This window comes from Lepisosteus platostomus, chromosome 24, assembly GCF_059453375.1.
Source record: "Lepisosteus platostomus isolate fLepPlt1 chromosome 24, fLepPlt1.hap1, whole genome shotgun sequence".
Taxonomy (NCBI): domain Eukaryota; kingdom Metazoa; phylum Chordata; class Actinopteri; order Semionotiformes; family Lepisosteidae; genus Lepisosteus; species Lepisosteus platostomus.
The window spans coordinates 4,281,177-4,306,857 of NC_142634.1; the positions used below are offsets into that span (position 1 = coordinate 4,281,177).

The following is a 25,681-nucleotide window of genomic DNA, read 5'->3' on the forward strand; positions in this document are numbered from 1 at the left end:
GAGAGAAGAAGGAGCACCACCGTGCTTAATATCCAGCTGTAGATCTAGACTGAGAGAGCACTGAAAGGGAGATTCCTCCACAAGCACACCCAAAGTTCCTCATCACTGATCACGCAGCCGAAGTGACTCGACAGCCGACTTGAAACGCCCCGGTTTTTCAAAAGGGTAAAGCAAAACACCCCCCACAGCCCCCCCTCACACTGGCATTCCAAACCCCGAAAACCAAGAGCTGCTTCCTGGAGAAACACACCTGCATCCCAGCAGATAACCCTAAGGACAAAAGAAGGCAATCCTGTAACTATCACATTTAACTTTGGAAAACATTTATTATGGATTAAATTGATTTAGGGAAAATTAATAATACATCTTAGTTCTCCAGTGTACAGCGAACCAGTTTGAAAAGAAAAGAGGTTCAATATATATATATAAAAAGAACTAAAAAAAATTCATTTTGTTGCACTTTTCTATACTTGTTCTGGACTCAAGTTTATGCCTTCTCAGTACATGGTGGAACAGGGTACAGTCACAAGCGTTATCAACCTGCAGTCCAACCGCAGCGCCAGATCAGCTCCACACCTCCACACATCCCTGCTGCGCACGTTAAGGAAGGGAAAGGCTTCCGAGCTCCGCCAGTCGCGCATTGTTAACTGTCCAGGGTCTGGAAGCCTGTTGTGTTGGTCCTCAGATAACACAGGTTTCCCCCAGGAGGGGTGGGGTGGGGGGTGGGTGGTCTGATCTCCACTGCCCCAGCTCTGCCAGCTGGCTCTCAGCAGGGGGGCAAGGGCACGGGCTGATCTCAGAAGAGAGGGGTATAGAGGATGCCAGGAGAAGGAAGCTCCTTAAAAAAAAGCTCCTTAAATGCATGGAATCATTTAGAAACCTTGAGCGGGACTTGAGCTTGGAGAAGAGCTTATTGGCTTCAGATGCTGACGGTGGTACCCATGATGCAGCAGCTCTCGTGGTGCGCAAGGGCGGGTCTCCTGGGGAGGCCGGGGCACCAGACAGCCCAGCCCACGGGGCAGCAGCAGGGGTGCAAGGTGAAAGCTCCAGCAGTAGCAGCCCTCCGGCCCAATTCCAGGTGAAACAGAGCTCACTTTCTGGAGGTGGGGAATCTTAAGCTTCAATGTCCATCCACGTGATTGATCAAAGCAGAACGTTTCCCAAGTCCTCCTATGGAGCTGAATCGAGCTACGCAGTCTTCTCTCTTGCCTCAGACCACCACAGCAAGTGCAGGGAGCAGATCCAACCCCACCCAACAGCTGCAGGGTCACCTACACAGCACTCAGTTGAACTTGGGACAGCGCTCCTCTCCTTACCATGTCAACTTGCGTTAGAAAACAATCTTTCATGGACTCATAACGTTGTATCCCTTGGGGAAGGGGGAAGAGTTTCAGTGACGCACTTTTTCAGTAGAGCTGGTGTCGCACTAATCTGATCCAGACTTCTGTACCCTTCCCCTGCCTCCTGAGTGGGAGTCAGTCTGTAAGGAGGTGCTCCCCCAGCATACGGTACAGAATTCTCCTGGCTCCTGGCGTTTCTCTGCGAGGATGTGGAACGAGGGTGGGGGCTGGAGGAGTTTGGGAGGGACTTGAAGTGGTTATCGTGCCCCCAACACCCCCCACCTGTCCCAGGACAGACCAGCCCACACAACAGAAAGAACCAGCAAGCGGAGATATTTGGATACCGTCCACATCCACAGCAGGGGCAACGATCACAAAAACGACAACAGAGAAAATGCAGAAGGCATGAAACTCTGTACTGCTTCTGTAAGAATTAAAATGTTTCTAGGTTCCGTAAACATAAAAATAAAAAAGTTCTCGGTTCATACCGAGACACGCCTCTCAGTGATGACTGTGCCTGTGAGCCCCCAGACCAGACGTGAGGGGCTTGGGGAAACCCGAAGGCCCCCAGGGGCCACTCCCGGCTCCCCCGTGCGGCTGCCCGCTTCCCCTACCGGCAACGAAAAGCCAAACCGCTCAGCCCGAGAGCCAGACGGGACGTTACAGCACCCGCGGGCTCCTCTGCCCCATACGAGACGAGGGGGAAGAGGGAGAAGGAAGAAGGGGTGCTGCGAGTCTGGGGGCGTTGGGGAGAAGGGGGCAGAAAGGAAGAGGCAGAGCCAGGTGAGCACCAACAGGTCAGAGGTCACCTCTCCGGCAGCAGGGCCTGCCGACACGACTAGCCAACAAACTGGAGATTAAGAACATTTTTTATTTATTTAAAAAAAAAAACTTGAAACTCTAAAGTTCATGATTTGTTGGCGTTAGACTAAAGCAACGATACATGAGGGGCATCTCGTCAGGTCGAAAGGAGGCCTGGAGCTGCGGTGCCCCCTGCCCCCTACCCCCGGCCCCTCTTCCCTGGGGAAAACAAGCCAGTTCCGTGTCCCCCCGAGGAGGATGCTGGGAGTTTCGCTCTGCGTTTCCTCCAGTCCACCCCAGGTCAGAGCGAGGGGGAGCACAAGACAGGGAAGGAGAGTCAACCGACCCGACGCGAAGGAAAAAACGGATTTATATGTGAAGTTGGCGGTGACGGCAGTCCTGCTTCCTGCTCCTTGAAATAGAGGAAAACGGGGAGGACCGTTTTTAAATAACACGACAGAGCCGATGAATTCCAAATAAAACTCCAACATCTAAAAATCTGTACATATATATTTTTTTGAAATCCTTGATTCGTTCGTCCAAAAGGGACCACTTCGTATTTTATTTCTTTTTTTTTTTGCCTTTTTTTTGTTGTTAAATCTTTCGGACTGGTGTGCGTGCCGGCGCGTTTCCGTGACCGGAGTCCTGTGCCCGCCCCCCCCCGCCCCCTCTCGCCGGCGTGCGCCGCTAGCAGCACTTCCTCTTCCTCCGGCTGTTCTTCGTCAGCTTCACCACGTCGTTCTGCTGCTGCTGCTGCTGCTTGGCCAGCACCTCCTTCTTGGCCTTCAGCACCAGCTCCGTGATGCAGTTGAACATCTGCGGGGACAAAAGCACAGTCAGTCGGCTGCTGGCGTGGGGCCTGCCCCCGCGCACCGCGCTCTCCCGCCACGCACGGGCTCGCGGGGGACAGCGGAGGGCGCGGGGGAGCGGGAGGGCAGGGCTCCTGTGAGGGTCTCGGTGGCTTGGCTTGGCGTTCACAGCTCACACCCGCTGAAACGCGGCCGATTTCGATTTGGGTCACTTTTAAATTTCAATCGCCGACTTCAATTCAACCGATGTCAAACGGAGAGCTACTGGTCGAGCGGAGGACCCAATTAAAGGGGAACCGCAGCCCCGATTTCTCAGACCGGAAGTTAAATCTCGGCAGCAAACTAAATTAACGGACAGTATTGCAAAATTTGACCCATTCCGAATTCAGCACAAAATCGGAAGCATAGTGAAAGTGCTGTAAATCGCCATGTTATTGCACACCCCTGGTCTCGATACGGACAAGAGAGTTTGCGAATATTGTGACGTGGTGCGGCCCTTCCTGCTCACTAGTTCACTGCAGTGACTCACGCGATGCAGAGAGGACAGGTGGTGCAGCAGACGTTTCACCGCAGAAATGTTCCAACGTGACCTGCTGGAATAAAGAGCTGGATGCACAAGTGTCACAGGGCTGCTTCGCCTCACCGGAAGTTCTGTTGCATCGTTTCCGAACCGCAGAACATGGCCGCAATTCCCAGGTTTGCACAGCTCCATTTGGCGATGTGAACTGGGAGTTTTACATGTTACTGTGCGCGACTGTCCTCTTGCTGTGGTTTGAAATGCACTCAGTGCTGATTCTTTCTAACCCCTAAATATAAGAACAGTGTGGCTGCTCCCCTTTAAACCCCGCGCTGAACAAGAGAAAACGAACCCCGAAACTGGACCCAGGAAGTCCGAGAACTCTGAGCGCAATGCGCCCCCCCGGTCACCCCAAACCCCGCGCCACGGGCACAGACCTCCTCCACGTTGATGTTCTCCTTGGCGCTCGTCTCGAAGAGGCTGATGCCCATCTGCTCGGCGAACTTCTGCGCGTCGTTGGTCTCCACCACCTTGGAGGCGGGGTCGTCGTTCTTGTTGCCCACTGAGAGAGGGAGAGAGAAGGGGGGGGGGGGCGTCAGAGAGGGGGCGCGGGGCGACGCCTCGTGGCCGGCGGCCGGCGGTCTGCTCACCCAGTATCCGACAGACGTCGTCGCAGTTCTGATTGATCTCGTGGAGCCAGCGCTTGACGTTGACGAAGGACTCGGCGCTGGTGACGTCGTACACCACGATCACGCCGTGGGTGCCCCGGTAGTACCTGCGGGGAACAGGGGGATCCCCTCGGTCAGGGACCAGACTTGGGGCGCGTCCGCGAGGTTTTGTCCGTGATTGGCCTACAGCAAAGCTCCCCCAAATCACTGCATCACCCCCTGCTTTGCAGGCACTTAATCGCCTAGCTGATCAATTTCGATCAATTCTTCTCTTAACTGGACCAGCGTGACCCTTCTCTGCTCGCGACTCTCTCCATTGACCCAGCTGGTCTGCGGCCCCGGGGGAGCAGAGAGACCCTGCCACCATGACCGTGACCCTTCCTCATCACCAACTGCTCAATACGCTCCGTTTCAACACAAACAGGACTTGAGATGACAGGCTGCTGTGTTCTTGATCTTACAAAAACATTAGGATTCCCTCACTTCAATAAATCATTTAAGCATTGAGGTTCTCTTTCTGTAAGTATAAAACCATATCTGCGGTCCCCCTGGGACCCCCACGCTGCTGTATTCCATTTCACTTTGCAGGAGCGACAGTCCGGCAGCACCGGCAGGCTGCTGTTCTCCCCTATGGCCAGCAGGGGGAGCCCTGGGAGCACTCTGGCTCCTGGATGCATGTGACCGTTTTGCAATCTGGGCAGGAAAAAAAACCAAACAATAGCTCTCCAGTTCCAGTTCTCAACTCATCTGCAGAAATGGAGAAAGACAGTGAGAAATCTCAGCGAGTCTACAGAACCACAGAGACTCAAGAGCAAGGAACAGAGAAAGGGAGCACTGTACTGACTGTTTTAAACTGAAATCAAGACCACAAAGCTAAGAACCGGCAAACTACACTTGTGAATCTGTTTTGCCAGACCGTTACTTTGGCAGAGGAGCAGTTGATCCCAGTGTGGCAAATGGGCTTAAAAATAGGCTTTTTGATTGAATGCTTCAACCATGACACTATCAATTATAATTTCTCCTCTGCCTCGTTTTTCAAAATGGTTAAAAATGAGCAACCTTTGATGACACAGCTGCAGCCAAACACCCAGCTCAGAGCACAGCAGGCTGACACAGCAGAGTCCGGCCCCACTGTCCCTGTGTCGCAGGCTCTCCAGCATCTCCCCCATGTCTTCTGTGACGATCGTCCGGAAGGCCTGCTCGCTCGCCTAGGCTGGAGTCCCTAGGACAAGCACAGGGGCTGGGGCGATGGAGAACGGGGGCCGAGCTGGACCGGGGGACAGCCAGGAGAGCAGGAGAGAGCAGGCCGTGGCGCAGGCAGAGGCTGAGAGGCAGACGTGCAGTCACCCCGCAGCTCCACCACAGCGAGCGGCTTCCTGTCTGCGGCGAGGCACTGACGTCGCACAGGATGTCTCCTGCTCGGGGCTGACGAGAGCAGCGCCGCGCCCCGAGTCCCCTCCTGCAGGGCCGCCGGCGACTGGTGTGTGCGTGCGGGACCTTCCCAGAGTGCCCCCCCCACCCCAGGTTAGAATAACAAACTGAGTTCCCCCTCCTCCCCGAGCCCCGCCGGCTCTCCACTCGCGGGGAGCCCTCCACTCACAGAGACGGCCCAACCTCCGGCAGCAGGGGGGGTCCGACCTTATCAAGGACTGTGGGACAGTGCAGACCCGAGCTGTCTGCCCTCCGTGTAAAGGAACAAGAACTGTCCGCGCACGAGCCATCAACATTGCTGATCCCAACCCAGCAGCGTTACACCAGGTGAAACAACGACAGAACGCCTGAGGAGCTTTCAGCGTGTGACAGGCCCTTTCCTCCGCAGGCTGGGATGTTTCCCCCCGGCGTGGCTGACCTCTACCAGGAGGGGCACAACGGAGAACAGCGGCGATCGGCTGAAACCGGCAAAGCGGTACAAACACCACCAGCCGAAGATCAAACCCCAGCCGGGACCCCGACACAGTCACTGCAGGGTCCAGACAACCCCCCCCCATCAGCGCAGCTCTGGAGCCCCAGCTGCACACTGCGGCCCGAGGCCAGGCTCAAGGAGTGCTGCAGGAAGACAACGCTCTCCTCGCTGCGCGCGTGGAGAGAACTCACGAACTGGACTGGCCGGGGGCCTGCAGGCACACTCCTCATCGCCAGCAGCCCGTGCGACAAAGCCAGCCCCCCCCCCCCCTACAGGACCGGCGGTGGTCCGGGGTCCAGGCAGGGCCGAGGTAAGCACCGTGTCCTGCAGGCGCAGCAGGGAGAGGAAGCGTTGTGCACAGGCCCCTGGCAGTACGCCCAGCTGGAAACCACAACAAGGCTCTTTTGCTCGCCAGTTAGAAGGAAAAAGGGTACCGAAACAGACCACAGACAGCTGAACACTAATTCACTCTTAGTAGGAAGCAGGACGAAGGCACTGTCTCAGGTCTGTCCCTGCTGAAAAGAAACACCATTTCGGCTGTGGAGCCATGAACGTTTCTTTTCTTCTCTTTTCAGCAGGGAACGAACCTTTGCTTGTTCAAAAGCGAGCTAAACCACGCTTGCGTTTCCTGTGACTTGATTCCAAGAAGCTCTTCTGCGATCGGCTCTGAGAAACGGCGTTAGGCAGGAGAGCAGCGTCCCGGGACCACGCCCTGCTCCGCACAGACGACATTCATTCCCTTTTCCAGACGCAGCCCGGCAGTCCTACTAGGTGGAGTTTCCCATTTTCCTCAAACGAGTATTTCCAGGTTTCCTGGCCGAAACTCCGCTATTGCGCTGGGAACCCAACAGGGAAACAGGAAACCTACACTCACAACTAGCGGACAGGGAGAGCAGCGGGCATAATCTCCACATTTGTCACACGCTCGTTTTGCGTTCTCGATTTAACAGTGGGGTGTGGGAAGGGAGCCCCTCGCAGGAAAGCAGAAAACACAAACGAAGGTTAAAACAGCAGAGTCATAAACACAAAACTCAGCAACTCAAAAGTGCTGGTGTACTCAACCAAGAGCTCCGAGTCACTAGTGTGGGCCTGGCTGACCTCAGGCCTGTCTGGAAACCCACAGCTTAAATATAGATGCTGATTGTAGGTTTGCACTGGAAAGTCAGGCCGTCTGCAGGAAGGCCTGCTGAGCTCGCAGTCCACTGCAAACATTTTCAACAAGAGACGGTGCAAACTTGCAGCCTGAATTGATCTGATCTCACAGCCGGGTGTGCCTGATCTGCACAGGTGTAGGAGGAGCACCAGGCCACTGGTGGACCAGTAGGAGGCGCTCTTCTACTGGAGGAGAACCAGCAGCCCAGTATGGTGAATGGGGAGGCCGTGCTGTAGGAGTCGCCATCCTTCAGATGAAACCGAAGGTCCTGAGGTCCTGTTTACTTGGTCAAAGGCCACGGGTGATCAGAAGAATTCTGGGCATTAACCCTGGTATTCTGGGACAGAGCTTGAACGGTCTGCTCTCCCTGAAGCTTCCCCATATTCCACCTGGTGAAGCAGATTCTTCTTAATGGCAGCTGCGCAGAGGGGCAGCTGGGGCAGAATGGCAGCTGGGGCAGAGGGGCAGCCAGGGCAGCTGGTGCAGAATGGCAGACGGGGCAGCTGGTGCAGAATGGCAGCTGGGGCAGTGGGGCAGCCAGGGCAGCTGGTGCAGAGGGGCGGCCATGCAGAGGGGCAGCTGGGGCAGAATTGCAACCGTGCAGAGGGGCAGCTGGGGCAGAGGGGCAAAGTGGGTCCCTTTCAGAGCTGAAGTGCTTTGAGACCCAGTGGGGTGAAAAGTGCAATATAAATGCAAGAAATGACCCCACGCCACCCCCACATGAGGCCCCACGGCTGGAAAGCACGTGCACCCCCCGTCCCCACGACCTGGCTGAAGAGGAACGGACACAAAGCCTCCCAGCATCCTCTCTTCCCCCTCGGCCAGCCGCAGGCGCCGGCCCCCGCAGGTGTGCAGGAAGGGCAGGGGGGGTCTCGGCCCGCACGGGGGGAAGCAGCAGCAGGAACCGCAGCCCAGGTGCGGGACCTCGGCCCGGGGCACGAGCAGGCCCGCAGTCTCCAACGGGCCCCGGACACAAACCCCGCCCTCTCTCGCGGCGGCCCTGCTGCGCTGAAGAGCCGGCTTCCCATCGCCAGCCCGACACGCACAGACACGGCCGGGACACTGAGAGCCGAGCGTCCGCAGGGGGGTTTCCCCGGGCTCGTTCCCGGCCTGCTGGTCCGCTCTTGTGATTCGGGACTCCTCTTCCGGCCCGGCGGCTCCGAGCAGCTCAGACCCCACACACATCCCCCTGCTCATCAACCAAGGGGCAGGTCGGGACCGATCGGCGCTCATGGGTCATGGAGGGGGCACGCTGATGAGTCCTGATCGACCCTATTTCCTAAGGCCAGACCTCCGTGGTCATCTCGCTTTCAGTTTCACTTCCAGACTTATTTAACAAAGCTCATTACATGTGAAATCGACTGTTTTCTGCATCTGAACCAGAGGCAAAATGAAAGTACCTGTAAAGCCTAGAAGATCACCGGACAGCCCAGACTGACCGAAAGCCCAGAGGTCACCTCACACACAACACTGTCACCGGACAACCCAGGCTGACCGAAAGCCCAGTGGTCACCTCACACACTCAGGGCTATAGCACTGGACAGCCCAGACTGACCGAAAGCCCAGAGGTCACCTCACAAACAACACTGTCACCAGACAGCCCAGACTGACTAAAAAGCCCAGCGGTCACCTCACACACAGGACTGTCACCAGACAGCCCAGACTGACTAAAAAGCCCAGCGGTCACCTCACACACAGGACTGTCACCAGACAGCCCAGACTGACCAAAAGCCCAGTGGTCACCTCACACACAGGACTGTCACCAGACAGCCCAGACTGACCAAAGCCCAGCGGTCACCTCACACACAGGACTGTGTCACCCACCGGACAACCCAGACTGACCGAAAGTCCAGTGGTCACCTCACACACTCAGGGCTATAGCACTGGACAGCCCAGACTGACCAAAAGCCCAGCGGTCACCTCACAAACAACACTGTCACCAGACAGCTCAGACTGACCGAAAGCCCAGCGGTCACCTCACACACACAACACTGTCACCAGACAGCCCAGACTGACCAAAAGCCCAGTGGTCACCTCACACACACAGGACTGTCACCAGACAGCCCAGACTGACTAAAAAGCCCAGCGGTCACCTCACACACAGGACTGTCACCAGACAGCCCAGACTGACTAAAAAGCCCAGCGGTCACCTCACACACAGGACTGTCACCAGACAGCCCAGACTGACTAAAAAGCCCAGCGGTCACCTCACACACAGGACTTTGTCACCCACCCGACAATCCAGACTGACCGAAAGCCCACTGCCCATCTCACACACCCACTGGACAGCACACACTGACCGAGTGACTGTATCGCTGATCTCACCATGTGGGCTGGGGAGATCAGAAGGGCTGTGGCCCTGATCCCCAGCCCCGGGAAGGGAGAGGAGGCCCCGGCGGCGCACTCGCTGACCAACACTCACGTGGAGGTGATGGTGCGGAACCGCTCCTGTCCGGCCGTGTCCCAGATCTGCAGCTTGACCTTCTCGCCGTTGATCTCCACCGTGCGGATCTTGAAGTCCACCCCGATCGTGGTGATGTAGCTACCTGCGTGCAGAGGGACACAGACAGACCGCCGGGGTCAGCTGGTGTTCAGCCAGGGGGGGGGGGCGGTGGGGGGGGGGGTTGGGAAGCAGGAGTCGCTGTTTCACAGCAACCCTGCGTTTGAAAACAGCGGCGCGCTTGAAAGGCAGCAGTTCTGCAGGCGGCCCCTCAGGAAGCAGTATCAGAGGACGAACCCCCCCCATCACTCAACCTCCTCGAGCACACGACACTGCAGTTACGGACCCAGCAGCTCCTGCAAAACCGAGCGGAGCGACTGCGCATTTCATAGACCACAGGATCGCTAGCGGTGGCTCTGTGGCTCAGGATCTGCGCCTGTGGCTGGGAGGCCGCCGGTTCAAATCCCGTGGCCGGCAGAGGAATCCTACTCTGTTGGGCCCCTGAGCAAGGGCCTTAACCCCAACTGCTCCAGGGGTGCTGTACAATGGCTGACCCTGCGCTCTGACCCCCAGCTTCTCTCCCTGTCTGTGTGTCTCATGGAGAGCAAGCTGGGATCTGCGAAAAGACAAATTCCTAATACAAGAAATTATATAGGGCCAATAAGGTGATGTTATGTTATTGCCGGCAGGTTCAGGTAAGAATTTAATTCGTTTAACTTACTTTGTTAATTGTCTTGACAAGAAAAGCTCTAGATAAAAATTTTGCAGGTTTCCCCCCCAAAAGATTGGGTTTGGGCGAGGTTGGTCTGTCCTGGTTTGAAGTTTTATGCTACGACGGGACCCCAGATTAACCAGCCCCTGTGTACGCGCGGATCGCAGCTGTTACTGCTTCAGACCCCCCACCGGGAAGACCTCTTGCCCTGATCACGGCCAGGCGAGGCGGGGCAGGACGGGCAGCACCAAACCCGTCAGCCCAGTGTCAAAACAATGTGCTAACCCCTTCCTTCAGTTGGCCAAGGGGCCCTGGAGTATTTCCTTTACTCGGTCTTCACAGATTGCCCCAGGGGCTGCTGAGCACTGGACTGCGGTGGAGTAGGGCTCTGCAGGAGAGTGAAAGAGCCCAGATCCTCCACCTCTGGGCCCTGTGTCCACTCCAGGCCTGAAGGAGAGCCTTTCTTACTGCCCTCTCTCTCTGGCTTTGACTCATGGTTATTAGCACACACTTGATCTCTTTCCTCCCATTTTTGTTCATTTTGAGCCCTAGGAAGCACAGGGGCTGATGCCTTCATCGAGGGGCTGCGGACGGTGCGCCCCCCCAGCACCTGGAGGAGCGCTGCCCTGCCCACTCCAGCAGGTACCCACAGCTCCCCGTGAAGGCCAGGCAGACGGCGGCGCGGCTCTTACCTGAAAACGTGTTGTCCGCAAACCGCAGCAGCAGACTGCTCTTCCCCACACCTGCGGAGACACACAGAGGGGCGGTCAGGCCAGGGCTGCCCAGGGACCCCCGGACAGCAGGGGGAAACTGCACACCTCCTCATCCTTACATGGCTTACAGTCGGGGTTGACACAAAGGTCACCTGTTGGTTGACCTCTTCACGGACAGAGGGTCAGCTGGGGGTCCCCCTTATCCTTCTCCCTAAAGAACAGCCCCCCCCCCCCCCCCCCATCTCAGGCCGAACACGTGAAGCACAAGACAGGCCGTCCGCAGGAGCTCTGGTCCGACGGCTCTGGAGGGACCCGGGAGCTGCCAGCTGGAGTCGCGACTGAAAGCGAACCTGGACGCGACAAACGGCGGTCAGGACCGCACTGCTGCAGCGCGTGCTAGTCGAGAGCTCTCGTCTTCGGTAAAGGCCTCCGTGCAGCAGCGCAGGCAGCCATCGTCACCTGCAAACACACACTGCCACCAGACATTCACACCCTCACTCAGCAACAGCCCACACATCCTCACTCTCACACCCCCACTCCCACACGGCCCCCCCAGAAGGCACCACGCTCGTCCGGCCATCTCCCTCCTTACAGCGGGGGGCAGGAGGAGGACTGGCTGACCGTTTCAGGGAGCGGGTCAGAACAAAGGGGATCCAAGAGGCCCCCCAGTTCTCCTGTCCCGACCACGACCTCACCGTGACCTTCCACAGGACTTCACAGTCATCATCAGACTTGGCCCACAGCGGACCAGTGCAGGAATGGAGTTTATCCAGACAAGACTGCTGCTCTGCACACTCCCCCACAGAGTCCTACACATTCACATCTAAATACCCCCCTTCCACCTGCCCCTGATTCCACCCCCACCTACTCTCCCTCCCGTTTACCCCCGAATCCTCCAGATTCACTCTGGAACGTCAGCCCCCCACCTCACCCTGTGAGACTCACCAGCAGTTATTTGTTTTGACACTTTCAGGGACGCGTCAGCTGCCTGTTGCGTCAGGCCCTGCAGAGACCTCTGCTCGGCCAAGAGAGCACCTGAGACGGTTGTGAGCACAATCACACCAGCCAGCCACGACACCGTCTGCATGGCGGTCGCAGGACAGGTGACCCTGCGCCTGCTCTTCAGCTGGGACCTCAGAGGCCACCGGCCCCCCGCCCACTCCCCCCCACGCAGCCGGCAGAGCTCGGCCTGCCGGTGACCGCTCGACACGAGCGCCAGGGGGGCTGTGCCCCCAGCGGACACGAGCGCCGGGGGGGCCGTGCCCCCAGCGGACACGAGCGCCTTATTCAACAGGAACGAATCCCGGCAGGACAGCTTGTCACCCCCTGAAGAATCTTGACTGAGGTCCTTCACAAGGTGAGTCCCGAGTCAACAGTCATAGACGTCACCCAATCAATCTGAGCAGAAGCCCCTCAGTCTGTAAATCAGCTACCCCCCGAACTGACGGGCACCCTGCACAGGCATCGCTGTGGGCTCGGACTGTCCTGTACACCGTGCTCCTGCAGTCGGCACGCTGCGATGCCAACGTCTGCCTTCCTTCCTTACAAACAGTCCCCACCCGCACGGTGGCGCTGAGAGAGAGGCAGGAGAAGGTCACAGGTCACAGCCCCTGCCTTGAGCTTGAGGAATACGAGCCGCGGGTGGCCCGCGGGCTGGTGAACTGGGCCAGGGAGATCGGATCGGATCCCGCTGTGCCATCAGAGGCGACGGGAATAAAGCGCTGTCTCCGAAGCCCTTCCCTGCCCGCTGCGAAAGGGTTGCCCTCTCCTGCAACGCGCACACACTGGGCTGTCCTAATCCATCAGGCCCCCTCGACTCTCACAATCCTCTTCTTTAATAAGAATAAGAATAATAATTGCTTACACTTATATAGCTCTTTTCTGGACACTCCACTCAAAGCGCTTTACAGGTCATGGGGATCCCCTCCACCAGCACCAGTGTGTACCCCACCTGGATGATGCGCCAGTCCGCTCCCCACACACCAGCTCTCAGTGGGGAGGAGAGCAGAGTGATTAAGCCAGTTCAGAGATGGGGATTATTAGGAGGCCATGATTGGTAAGGGCCAATGGGAAATTTAACCAGGACACCGGGGTTACACCCCTACTCTTTTCGAGAAATGCCCTGGGATTTTTAATGACCACAGAGAGTCAGGACCTCGGTTTTACGTCTCATCCGAAGGACGGGGCATGTTTACAGTACAGTGTCCCCGTCACTATACTGGGGCATTAGGACCCACACAGACCGCAGGGTGAGCGCCCCCTGCTGACCCCACTAACACCTCTTCCAGCAGCAGCCTTAGCTTTCCCAGGAGTCTCCCCTCCAGGTACTGGCCAGGCTCACACTGCTGAGCTTCAGCGGGGCTGCCGGCTGGGAGCTGCAGGGTGATCTGGCTGCTGGATTGCTCTCCACTCCGCCAGAGGGACGCTCAACAGTCTGAAAGAGCCCCGCCGGAGTTTGGGTTATCGGCGATCATAAAGATGCCGTTTGGTTTCTAAAAAAAAAAAAGTTGTCATTTCTCAAGAAGCATGAAGACGGCTCCAGGTTTCCTCGAGGTTTTCGCACCCGGCGCACTGTGACGCACACTCACGCACCCACACGCTGGCGGGCAGGGCGCCCTCTCACACACACACACACGCCGGCGTCGGGGAGGTGGGCGGTGGGCCGCGAGCCGTGGTGTGAAAAAGCAACGCCCGGGGGACAGGAGCCACGCCGGGTTGCCGTGGTTACGGTGGCCAGACGCACGCGCGCCCGCCCCCACACAGTATGTGCGTTAACAAGCCTCAGCTTCACTCCCTCTCCTCGCCTCCGAGTCGGACACACAGCTCGGCTCACCGCCCTGTGCACAGACAAGAGAAGCAGGGCGTGTCGCCCTCGCCCACCCCTCACCTGGAGCCTCTGCAGAGGCAGGGGCAGCGCAGGCCGACCTCACCCCAGGGAAAACACTACCCCCCCTCGGCAGTCCTGAGCCCTTGGGGCACTTCAAGTCAGCTGCTGGCCTCTTGTGCCAGCTGGGCAAAAAAAACAAAACAGTTCACACCCCCGTCTGAGCACGTCAAGAGTCCACAGTCCAGCCTCTGCAGCCTGAAGCCGGAAACAGTACACAGGCCCTGCAGCTCACGGCAAAACCCGGGGTGGATCTGATGGCTGGGTAATGGGAATCAAAGCTGCCCCTTACTGGGGCATCACCAGGCATGCAAAACCTTCAGAAGGCAAAAAACAAAAGACCCGGAGCCCCGAGGTACTGACACGCGTGGGACACCCACCCAGACCGACCTCGCAGGGCCCCACACAGACGTGCACGCCGCAGCCACAGGAAGAGCAGCAGCAGCAGCAGGGCTCATCCTCAGGCCCGGGGAAAGAGAGGCGGGCCTGTTTCCTGCAGGCCGGGGGCCAGCGAGGGCACGCACACACCGCCGCCACGCGCCACAGCAGACCCGCCCCCCACCCCCCAGGTCACACACGGGGGTCCAGCCCAGCTGCGGCCGAGAGAACCCCACAGTCACCCCCTCGGCGCAGCTGCCGAGCGGCTCAACACCCTGCAGACGCCCTGCAGAGGCGGGAGGTGTTATTTAACACTCGAGCTGCGTGGAAACTGCAGGGCCTGTATGAAGGCATGAGCTGCTGTCCGAGACACCAGAAACAGTTCCACCTCTTCTCCTGCGAGCCGGACTCTGCTCCCCCGCCAACACAGGCTCACACAGGGCACTCTGCTTGGTCGTCCACAGCAGTTAAGAAAACGACGCACAAGATCGGGACTTGCAAAAAAAAAAAAGAAACTTCCTGCAACACTGTTGCCAAGTCAAGCTACTTGCAACATTCTCCTGCACTGCTGGACCGATCAGCGCGCTGCAACTCTCTGTCACAGTGTCTGGAGTGTGAACACCTCACCTAGAGATGTTACAGCACTGAAATTAAAGCAAAATGAAAGAGAAATTAAAGGGGAGACGGAGCAAAAGCAACCAAAGTGGTTCATGAACACGGCTCCTAAGAAGCCCTCATGTAGTGCTGCTTGAAGATCAGGGCCCTTTGACTCCTGAAGCCAGAGGGATATGAAGACTTATTATTCGGAACAGAGAAGACTGAAATAGTGGGAGAAAAACTCAGGGGATCACAGGGGAAAAGCAGACTCCCGTTGCATAGCAGCGTGAACCCCACCAGATCAGACACAGGCTCCCCGGCAACGACAGCCGTTTATACGCAAGAAGGGAACACAGAGACACAGGGGATTTAAAGAACGCGTACTGCTCTTCAGCTGCGCTGTCCAACACAAGACTGGAAGGAGAGTCCTGGAGCACAGGTCGCACCAAGAATAGTATCGGAGACAGGTCAACACGGGGTCCCACAGCGTCTGGCCAGCCCAGGCATGGTAACTCTCCTTTACTCAGCTCACTGTGACACACCACCACCCCCGGGACAGACACTGGGAACCCCCCCCCGATTCTTCCTCATTGATAATCTTGCTTCGGAACGCCCAGCTCTCTCCCAGAATCCCAGCAACCTGCCAGCCTGCGTGCTTTAGGTTTCGGGTCAGCCGGCTCTCCCTCCACACCGCACCTCCCAGCAGCCAGCATCTCCAGGCTCTTCCAGGGCCTGAGCTCGACCCAGGCAGTCTCTGCCTTGCCTCACCTCGCCAGGAACCCTGCCAGGACAGCTAGCTGCCCAGGACCCTGCAGAAAGGGTAATCCCACAGCCTGTGACTGCTTCTCTGGACTGCGGACTCCAGGACCACAGACCCCCAGAATTTCCTTCCAGCAAAGCTGCACCCCGAACCCCAAACCTCTCGCCACCCACTGCCGACAAACGGACAGGACGGTCAGCAGAACCCAAGTTCCAGTCATTCGCGACTATGAGACAGCGCCAAAATCACAAGTGGACTTGCCCGGGTTCGAGAGCAGCTGCTCAGGTACCCAGAAGCACTGAAGCTAAGCCAGGGTCTCCAGGCAAAATCTGGCCACCCCCAAAATCTCTCCACCCCCACCCCACCCGCCTTTAACAGCAGGCTGGCTCAGCTCTGGGGGTGTCAGGCTGGCTCGGCTCTGGGGGTGTCAGGCTGGCTCGGCTCTGGGGGTGTCAGGCTGGCTCGGCTCTGGGGGTGTCAGGCTGGCTCACGCCGGAAATGCAAAGCAGAAAGCAAGACAGGCTGAGTGAGGAGCGACAGCAGACCGGGACAACAAGTGCGTTTTTTAGGGGCGTCTGTGAGCCCCAGCTACTGCCTGGTGTGGGATCTCCGGCGTACTGGAGTGAGCCTTAAGCCTGACTTTGGCCTTTTTTAACTCTGTGGTTTAATGGCTAAAAGCACATGCTTTTACGATGAGCCTGAATGCAGAGATCCGCTGCAGGCTTCTCACTGGGAACCTGAAGTTACACTTCGCATAAGAACAGCAGATGGTTTTGTGTTGGTTTTCTCCTCAGGCGATCATATCTGGTCCACTCATCACAAATACCGCTTCACCCCGTCACGAATACCGAGAAACCAGCGCTTCCAATGGACAGGACCATATAGCGCCCCAGCTCACTTCCGATTTGAAAGACACCAGTGGAGGTATTAACTCCGGCTCCGTGAGGCCGGGACGCAGGTCTCCTCGTCGGTCCAGTTGGTTTGTTTTCCCCATACAGTGATACAGCCACCACGGGCTCAGCTTTCAACAGCTAAGACAGCAGGCTGTTCTGGTGAAATCTACAACACAGCTGGAATACTCTCATGCTCCTTCGGAAAAACACAATCCTGTTGCATCCTGACTCAATTTTACGGGGGGGAGCTACCCCACAGCTTTCAATAGGGCGCCTGCACCGACACAAGAGCCACCTGCAGAGCGCGCACAGCTCCTGGCGTACCTGAGCCACGGCATCACGCCGAGGCAGACCAGAAAAAAACATCTAGAATTAAATTTGAAAAAAACAACACACTTAAAAAAAAAAGGCATGGGAAACGAAATTGATGAATTAGCGTTTCGATCAGCTCACGGGCAAGGGGATACGTTTGCATTTATTCCCAAATGACGGTCGTGCAGGGTGGAAAAGCAGGCTGGCACCCAGGTTCAGAGCCCGGACCTCCGCTGTATTTTCACAGCCCGGCCGGCCAGCGAGCCCCGGGCTCAGTCACAACGCCTCGGCCGCCCGGAGCCCCGTGTCCCCGGGAATCACCCCCAGCCTGTCCCCCGAAACCGACGGGCAGAGCCCATATCCGGCCTGCTGTCCGACACTGGCACCCAGCCCGCCGCCAGCGCCGCTGCCCGGCTCACGGCCCGCTTCCTCCGGGGACACCCGAGCCCGAACCCGTCCCCGCGGCACCCGCGGCGGCCCGGCTCCAGCCCGCAGCCCCCGGGCCCTGGCGCTTCCCAGGAAGCGGGCGGGGCCTGCTTCCCGTGCCGAGGCCCCAGCCTTTCCTTACCGCTGTCGCCGATGATGAGCAGCTTGAAGAGGTAATCGTAGTCCCTCGCCATGCCGGCTCTCGGTTAGGGTCCCCCCGCCTTTTTCGCCGCTGCCCGTCTCCCCCTCTTCCGCTCGCCGTGTGCGAGAACCGGCCCGGTGCGAGAAGGAGATCTCTTTCCCCCGGTGGGCGAGTGCTATCCCCCCCCAGCCGGCGCCTTTTTCCTTCGGGGTTCGTCGGTGTCGGCGGCGAACAGCCGGAAACTCCGCTTCGGTGTGTGGAAGCGTCTGCTGCACCCAGCCCTGCCGACCCGGTGCACTGCGCAGCCGCGGCGGGCCAGCACATCCCCTCCGCTCCCCGCCGCCGCCGCCAGGGGGCGACAGAACTCGCCTTTCCTTCAAGCTCTTGTTTTTCCAGCCATCACTCCGTCTTCGGACCTCTTCAGGGTCCCGTCCCCGGGGGCGGAGCCTATCCCGGCAAGCAACGGCCGCCAGAAAGGATAACGTGTTCCCGGACGGGATGCCAGCCCATTGCAGGGCAGACAGGCACACCCACACTCACACCAAGGGGCAATTTTCCCAGAAGGCACCCCACCAGCATGTCAACACAGAGCAATCAGACCAGAGCACCTGGAGGAAACCCACGCAAACACATGGAGAACATGCAAACTCCACACAGACAGCACCCCGGCGCTGCAAGATACCGATGCCAACTACTGTGCCACTGTTGAGCTTTTGTTGAGCCTTCATCTCGAACTCTTAACAGCGGAGCAGAGGACCGAGGCAGAAGCTCAGCGGGGGAGCGTTAGCTTACAGGGCGACGATCCACACTGTTAAAGAGCCTGAGGCCAACGCTCTGTAGAACAATCTGTGTGGTTTATTTATTAATCAATTGACAATTAGCTGTGTTTCATTTATGAATTGTAGACACTGAGCATCTCAGAATATTTTACTGCTGATTTTGTTCTGTTAGCAATCATTTTTATCACGCTAGGAGTAACAACACCCTTGAATGAAGGGTGCTGTAAGGAGTCAGGAGTGTTTAGTGAAAACTGGGCTGAACCCGCTTGGCTAAGGGCTGGGCTCCTGGCCAGAGGACAAGGACACCCTGGGGCCCCTGTGAGTGAGGAGTGACCCAGGGGCAGCTGCAGAGGGGGAGGTGGAGGAGGGAGGCAGGAGACGAAGGGCTCACATGTAGGATTTATAACGGTACAGGTGGATAGTGGGTGTCGAGAGTGACTGTGAGATACTGACAGCCGAGTCTGATTGAGCTGGGCCGTTGTCGTCCCTCCCGAGCTTTCGTTATCAACTCCAGGAACGAATCCGATTTGATCAGGAGTTTTGCAGTGCTCTTTTCAAGCGTCTTCAGTGTTATTTCGGGCTGGCACAGCAGTTAGCGCTGCTGGTTTGCAGTCCTTGGCTTCGAATCAGGCCCGTGTGCAGTCTGCATGTCAAAGAGGCGACTGACTGAACACCGCTGGAGTGGGGGGGAGGGTGCAGTCAGGCGGCTGCCCCCTCCGGTGTGCGTCTTTTGACGAAAGAGAAAGGGAAAACCCAGCAGGGCGGGGGAGGTGCTTTAGGGAACAGGGATGAGGTCTTGCAGCCTGGGGTGCTACAGCCAGGGACAATGACATCATCTAAGATCTCCCCCCAGGATCCCCACAGATAAAGCTTCCCCTGCGAAGAGGGCAGTCTGAGCCGTCTGGAAGGGAGATTAAGCATCTTTCTGGGTGGATGAGGAGTTAGGGGCAGACAGTCCAAAGCCAGAGGCAGCTGCTTCTATGCCTGACCACAGATCAAAGGCAGGAGAGACAAGAAGGGGGTGTGTGTCTGTATCTGCCCCGTCTCTCGGTACACCGACTGTACAAACCAGCAGCTCTCCCAGCTGCCTCCACCCCCTACACCGGCTCTCCCAGCTGCCTCCACCCCCTACACCGGCTCTCCCAGCTGCCTCCATCAGCTCGACTGCCCTGCTGCCGATCAATTCAACAGCGTGAACAGCCGCTCACCGGCGGGATGAGCCAGTCTGCCCACAAACCAGTCCCACCTGCTGGTGCCCAAGGCCCAGCTGCAGCAGGGGCTGCCCACACCTGGGCCTGCGGACCCCAGCTTTTGGTTTAAATCAAACTGAAGTTGGAGACCGACCTCGCCCACACCACAGTGAATGGAAGAGGCACCTGCAGCACTCAGAAACTGAAAGCGATTCCCCTCCTTTAATTGGCCTAATCGGAATTGGACCTACTGCTGATTAGGTCAATTTAAGGGTTCAATTCAGCTGGAATGTAATGTGTGGGGCTTCAGAAGTAGGGTTGGGAACCCCTGGGGTGTACTGTTGTGTTGGGGCCTGCTCTGTTCTGTGCTTCGTGGTATGCCCAGGCTCTGTTTTAATAAAGCCACGCTCTGTCCACAAGTCTCCAGCCGCTTGCGGCTGTTATGACTGCTGTCTTTGTCCAGCGTCACAATCGTCAGTGAGTGTCCCTCCCCCTCTGAGTGTTGCTGCTGTCCCACTGGCGCCCCCTACAGGATGACTCCCAGCACCACCAGCGTAGCATCTACAACACCACCAGCACTGTCATGCAGGAACACATCGGAGACCAGCTTTCTGCTCGTTTTTCATACTTTTATTGTCTTTTTCATCAAAGCATTTATTAAACAGCGTTTCTGAGGGATACAAGAGGACCCGCTAGTTTTGAAATCCTCACCAGCTGAAAGCTCAAGTTCCAAGAAACCGTCACTCACCCCGTCAGGGAAAGAAGAAAAACAAACGAAAATTAAATGGAGAGAAAGGGGACGTTCACTTTTTCACCTCTTCGGACTCTTTACTTCAGTCTGTCTAATGTTACACACCCATCAAAAACAAATGCTTGCGCTTAACACTGGGGACAAAGAGCAAAGGTTAAGGGTCACGAGGCGCACGAGGGGGAGCAGGACAGGCTGTTTCCAGAATTCACACCGTTTCGCTTGATTCCACGGATGCTAAGCTCGACCGAGGGGGCTGGAGGCATTAAGCGCAGTGATTCCAGCACCTCGTACCGGGGAGAAATGTATCTGTATTCGGTTCAATTTGTTTCCTTCATTCTGGCGAGAAAGAAGAGTGGAATCACACAGTGACGGGGAACGGCTCCTGGGTTCTCCGATCAGCCCCAGGACGGGGCTGTTACAGGCTGGGGCGACGGCCCGGGTCCAATCGGAATTGCCTGCCCCCCGGTGCTGTCAGGACCCGGGTCTCCAGGTGCCAAAGCTCTGACTGAGCCCAGTGTGTGTGTGTGCGTGTCTGTCTGTCTGTCTGTCTGTCTGTCTGTCTGTCTGTCTGTCTGTCTGTCTGTCTGTCTGTCTGTCTGTCTGTCTGTCTGTCTGTCTGTCTGTCTGTGCGTGCAAGAGTGTGCGTGTGTGTAAGAGTGTGTGTGCCTGTGTGCGTGTTAGAGTGTGCGTGACCCCTGACCCCCCCCCAGGGCCCCCCTTCACGTGAGGATGGTGTCGTCGATCTCCTCGTTAGCGTCCGGCTGGCCGGCGATCTTCCTCAGGGACCGGCGGCAGCACTCGTTAAGCAGCTCGTTGCTGGCGGAGTCCAGGATGGCCGAGACGTTCTGGGGGCAGGAGAGGGGAGGTCAGGTCAGGTCAGGTCAGGTCGGGCCGAGCCGGGCCGGGCCGGGTCAGGCCAGGTCAGGGGCGGGGAGGGTCGTACCTGCAGCAGCGCGTCGCCCTGCCGCAGCCTCAGCAGGCTGACGATGGTGTGCTCGCTCTGCGCCCGCACGCCCGTGTTCTTGTCCTTGGTGTTGTCCAGCAGCGCCTTCAGCAGCGGCTTGACCATGGGGGGCTCCAGCGCGGGGCTGGCGGGGTCCCGGCCCACCCACCACAGCACGCGCTCGGCCGCCAGCCGGACCTCGCTGGACGAGTTCTGCAGGCACTGCCCGCGCCGGGAGAGAGAGAGAGAGAGAGACGGTCAACTCACCCGGACCACCGACAGGCCCCTTCGGGGAAACAAAAAGCCCCCCCGACCACCAGCCGGACCCCGAGCGTCTGTCACCTTGACGAAGTGCGTGGTGATCCTGGGAGACACGCTGGCGCCCCCCTCGGTGTCCACCTGGTGCTTCATCAGGAAGCCCATGGCTCTGATCCCGCTGGTCGCTATGGGAATCTGTCGGGGCGGGGAGGGGTCACAGAGATGGAGGAAGAGGAGAGCAGGGAGAAAGATCAGCCCCGCGGGTCACTCAGCCTGGCCCTGGTGTCCAGGACTGGGAACCACATCACCCTGAAACCGTCAAGGCTGTCCCCCGTGCGCCCCTCTCTCACCCGGTCCGCGGTGGCGTTGGCCATGATGGTGTCCAGCGCCGCCGACCGGTACTCCTCGCCGCACAGACGGGCCGCGTCGGCCTTCACCGCCACCGAGAGCGCCATGCTGCGCCCGTGACGCACCATCCAGTCCACCCCGGACACGTCCGCTGCAGGGGCGAGGGGTGGGGTTAGAGCGCCCTCTACAGCGGGGCTGCCAGGGCTGCAGGCGGGAGCAGGCCCCCAGCTGCAGCTCGAACGAGACCAGGGTATTAACCGACTTTTAAATGTTTTCTCTTGTGACCTCTGGTTCGAGCTTTGTTGTTCATTCTGGAGAAATCCATTCGGTCAGGCTCTATGAGAATTTCGAATAGTTGTATTCCAGAATAGAAAGGTTCAGTTCCTCCAGCCTGTCAGTGTGGGACACTCCCTTCAGACTGAAGAGACTCAGTTCCTCCAGCCTGTCAGTGTGGGACACTCCCTTCAGACTGAAGAGACTCAGTTCCTCCAGCCTGTCAGTGTGGGACACTCCCTTCAGACTGAAGAGACTCAGTTCCTCCAGCCTGTCAGTGTGGGACACTCCCTTCAGACTAAAGAGACTCAGTTCCTCCAGCCTGTCAGTGTGGGACACTCCCTTCAGACTGAAGAGACTCAGTTCCTCCAGCCTGTCAGTGTGGGACACTCCCTTCAGACTGAAGAGACTCAGTTCCTCCAGCCTGTCAGTGGGACACACCCTTCAGACTGAAGAGACTCAGTTCCCCCAGCCTGTCAGTGTGGGTCACTGTGGGACATGGGGGGTCAGGCTGGGATGGTGAAGCTGGGTGTCGGGAGTGCTGGCTCACCCAGGAGGTGCTGCTGGAGGACCGTCCTCAGCTCCTCGTCAGACAGGAAGGCACACAGCTCTCCCACGCAGCCTGCCGAGGACATGCGCGTCGCATCCTGCACAGCAGACACACGCAGGCGCCAACGTCAATCTGTAGCCCTCATGCCCTCCATCTTTCTCCCTGCCCCCCCTCCCAGCCCCCCCGGAAAAACCTACAAAATCAAGACTTAAAGACGGGTGAAACCTGGGAGTGAAGCAGACTTTAATGAATTAATTAGCGAGTGCTGATTCAGGAACAGTGTCTCCCTCCACCCCCCGCCACCGCCGCTGCGCTCTCACCTCGTCGTGTCCCAACATGCTGAGCAGCGTGGTGGTGATGTTCTTCCTGATCGTGGGGTCCACCTTCCCGCCCGCGCCCTGGATCACAAACCTCAGGGCCTGGAGCATGGTCTCCCTGAGGAGGGAGGAGACGCAGGGTCACACCGAGCCGGAATCTGAGCCTCTGCCCCGCCCGCTGCCCTTCGGCGACCCTCACCTGACCCCGGAGTCGTCCGCGTTGCGGATGGCCGAGAGCTGCTCGCTGAAGAGGGGGTCCACCTTGCTGTGGATGGTGACCAGGCGGCCCAGCGCCTCGGCGGCCCGCAGGCGCACGGCGCGACTCGAGTCCTGCAGGGCCTTCAGGAAGGTGGTCTGGAGCTGGGGCAGGAAGGGCTTCAGGGCGATCCCCACCTGGGGGAGCGCGGGGGAGAGAGCGTGAGGCGGGAGGCCGAGGCCGCCAAGAGGGAGCCCCCCCAAGACGGCGGGCCTGCGCGGGGCCTGACCTTGGCCAGCAGCAGGGTCAGCGTCTCCAGCAGGGCCGTCTTGACGTTCCAGCTGAAGCGATCTCCCAGGATGCGGATGAGCGGGCCGGTGATGTTGACCACGGAGGGGCGCAGCGCGTCGGCCGAGGTCAGGCGGATCACGAGGCCCAGGGCCCGCGCCGCCTCCTCCTTCTGCTCGGGGGCGCCGTTGAGCACGCCCTCACGCAGCACGGGCAGGATGCACGTCACGCCCTGCGCGCCACACGGGAGCAGAGGACACGCGTGAGAGCGGCACGAACCCCCCACGCGCTGCACATACCCCACCCCAGAAACGCACAAGGCCCCTCACCTTTTTGGGCAGGCAGAAGCCGGGCAGGTGTTGACCTTTGACCTCGCCGGAGACCAGCCGCAGGTCGCGGTGCAGGTCGTCGATCAGGGCGAGCTGGCTGGCCGCGTCCAGCTTCTGCAGACAGGGGGGCAGGCGAGAGTCAGGTCCAGGCGACACGGAGACGTCCCCCTGCCCCCCCCACCCCCTCAATCCCCCTCCCCCCCCGCTCACCTTGGTGATGGCGTTGATGGTGTCCCAGCTCTGGCTCAGGACCTCGGGGTTGTCGTCGCTGAGCAGCCGCAGCAGACCGGACAGCAGGGCGCGGGTGTGCGCGGCGTGCTCGTGGCGCGTGCGGGAGAAGTACCCGTTGAGGATGGTGACCGAGGCCTGGCGCAGGCCCGGATCGCCGCCGCGGCTGGCCTCCAGCAGCTCCTCCACCACGATGCGCTGGCCGGCCTCGTCCTCCACGGACAGCAGCACCGTCAGGCAGCTGGTCAGCTCCTGGGGGAGGGTGGGCGCAGCGTTAAAACACCCCGCGTCGGTGCTCAGCGCCGGGTCCGGCCTGGACCTGGGGCGGCAGTCGGGCTCACCTGCTGGCCCTCGTCGCTGGCCAGTTTGTCCCTCAGTGATGACATCAGGGCAGGCAGGATGACGCCCAGGTGGCGCGTGAGGGCATCGCCGGCCACGGCGGACAGGAACGCCAGGACCCGCGTGTTCACAGGGGGCGCCGTGAGCTGGGGGGGGGGAGAGAGGAGATGTAGGGGTGTTGCTCTGAGGAGATCCCCAGGGAACGAGGAAGACCAGACCTGTCTGCGTCCCGGTGGGACGGGGTCTCACCTTCGGCACCAGGTAGGGCAGCACCGAGCGACTCTTCACAGCCATCACCTGCTTCAGGCCGTCCAGCGCGAACTCTGCGGTCTCCTCGTCCTCCTGCGAACACGCACAGACACGCGGGAGCTGGTGAGCACCCGCCGGCAGGGAGAGCCCGCGGAGGCCGGGATGTCGGCGGGGCCGGGGGCCGGGGGTCTCACCAGCTGGTGCAGCAGGTCAGGCAGGATGTCGTCCAGCGCCTGGTGCCCGATGGTGGCGTGCAGCTGCTCGAAGGTCTGCGCCGCGGCCTCCCGCACCTCCTCCAGCGGGTCGCACAGCGCTCGCCGCACCGTGGGCACCAGTGACTCCGAGAACACCAGCACCTGCGCACACACAGACCGCCGTCACGCCGTCTGCTGCAGGACACACACGGGGCAGGGCCCTGACGCCACACTGGACACTGGACACACACAGGGCAGGGCCCTGACGCCACACTGGACACTGGACACACACAGAGGGCAGGGCCCTGACGCCACACTGGACACTGGACACACACACACAGGGCAGGGCCCTGACGCCACACTGGACACACACACACACAGGGCAGGGCCCTGACGCCACACTGGACACTGGACACACACACACAGGGCAGGGCCCTGACGCCACACTGGACACACACACACACAGGGCAGGGCCCTGACGCCACACTGGACACTGGACACACACACACAGGGCAGGGCCCTGACGCCACACTGGACACACACACACACAGGGCAGGGCCCTGACGCCACACTGGACACTGGACACACACACAGGGCAGGGCCCTGACGCCACACTGGACACTGGACACACACACAGGGCAGGGCCCTGACGCCACACTGGACACTGGACACACACACAGGGCAGGGCCCTGACGCCACACTGGACACTGGACACACACACAGGGCAGGGCCCTGACGCCACACTGGACACTGGACACACACACACACACAGGGCAGGGCCCTGACGCCACACTGGACACACACACACACAGGGCAGGGCCCTGACGCCACACTGGACACACACACACACAGGGCAGGGCCCTGACGCCACACTGGACACTGGACACACACACACAGGGCAGGGCCCTGACGCCACACTGGACACTGGACACACACACACAGGGCAGGGCCCTGACGCCACACTGGACACACACACACACAGGGCAGGGCCCTGACGCCAC

At 59.1% G+C, this 25,681-nt stretch overlaps 2 protein-coding genes across 2 annotated transcripts in view; both read right to left on the reverse strand.

Annotated features, from left to right (window-relative positions):
* Positions 1-306: 306 nt before the first annotated feature.
* Positions 307-17,742, reverse strand: rab35b (RAB35, member RAS oncogene family b). Its single transcript, XM_088618648.1, has 6 exons — positions 17,449-17,742; positions 11,036-11,086; positions 9,614-9,737; positions 4,118-4,242; positions 3,905-4,029; positions 307-2,957 (listed from the first exon to the last, which is right to left on the reverse strand). Exons 1-6 carry the CDS (start codon positions 17,498-17,500, stop codon positions 2,829-2,831), a joined length of 606 nt encoding a protein of 201 aa, XP_088474774.1. The 5' UTR covers positions 17,501-17,742; the 3' UTR covers positions 307-2,828.
* Positions 17,743-20,025: 2,283 nt separating this feature from the next.
* Positions 20,026-25,681, reverse strand: part of gcn1 (GCN1 activator of EIF2AK4) — a 34,018-nt gene continuing 28,362 nt past the window's right edge. Inside the window, exons 45-57 of the mRNA XM_088618697.1 lie at positions 24,681-24,842; positions 24,487-24,579; positions 24,240-24,383; positions 23,881-24,150; positions 23,671-23,784; positions 23,343-23,573; positions 23,057-23,250; positions 22,861-22,975; positions 22,541-22,637; positions 21,720-21,868; positions 21,454-21,564; positions 21,112-21,333; positions 20,026-21,013 (exon numbers count right to left, since the gene is read on the reverse strand). Coding sequence (XP_088474823.1) covers positions 20,888-21,013; positions 21,112-21,333; positions 21,454-21,564; positions 21,720-21,868; positions 22,541-22,637; positions 22,861-22,975; positions 23,057-23,250; positions 23,343-23,573; positions 23,671-23,784; positions 23,881-24,150; positions 24,240-24,383; positions 24,487-24,579; positions 24,681-24,842 — 2,028 coding nt within the window. The 3' untranslated portion in view covers positions 20,026-20,887. The remainder of the gene's footprint in view (positions 21,014-21,111; positions 21,334-21,453; positions 21,565-21,719; positions 21,869-22,540; positions 22,638-22,860; positions 22,976-23,056; positions 23,251-23,342; positions 23,574-23,670; positions 23,785-23,880; positions 24,151-24,239; positions 24,384-24,486; positions 24,580-24,680; positions 24,843-25,681) is intronic.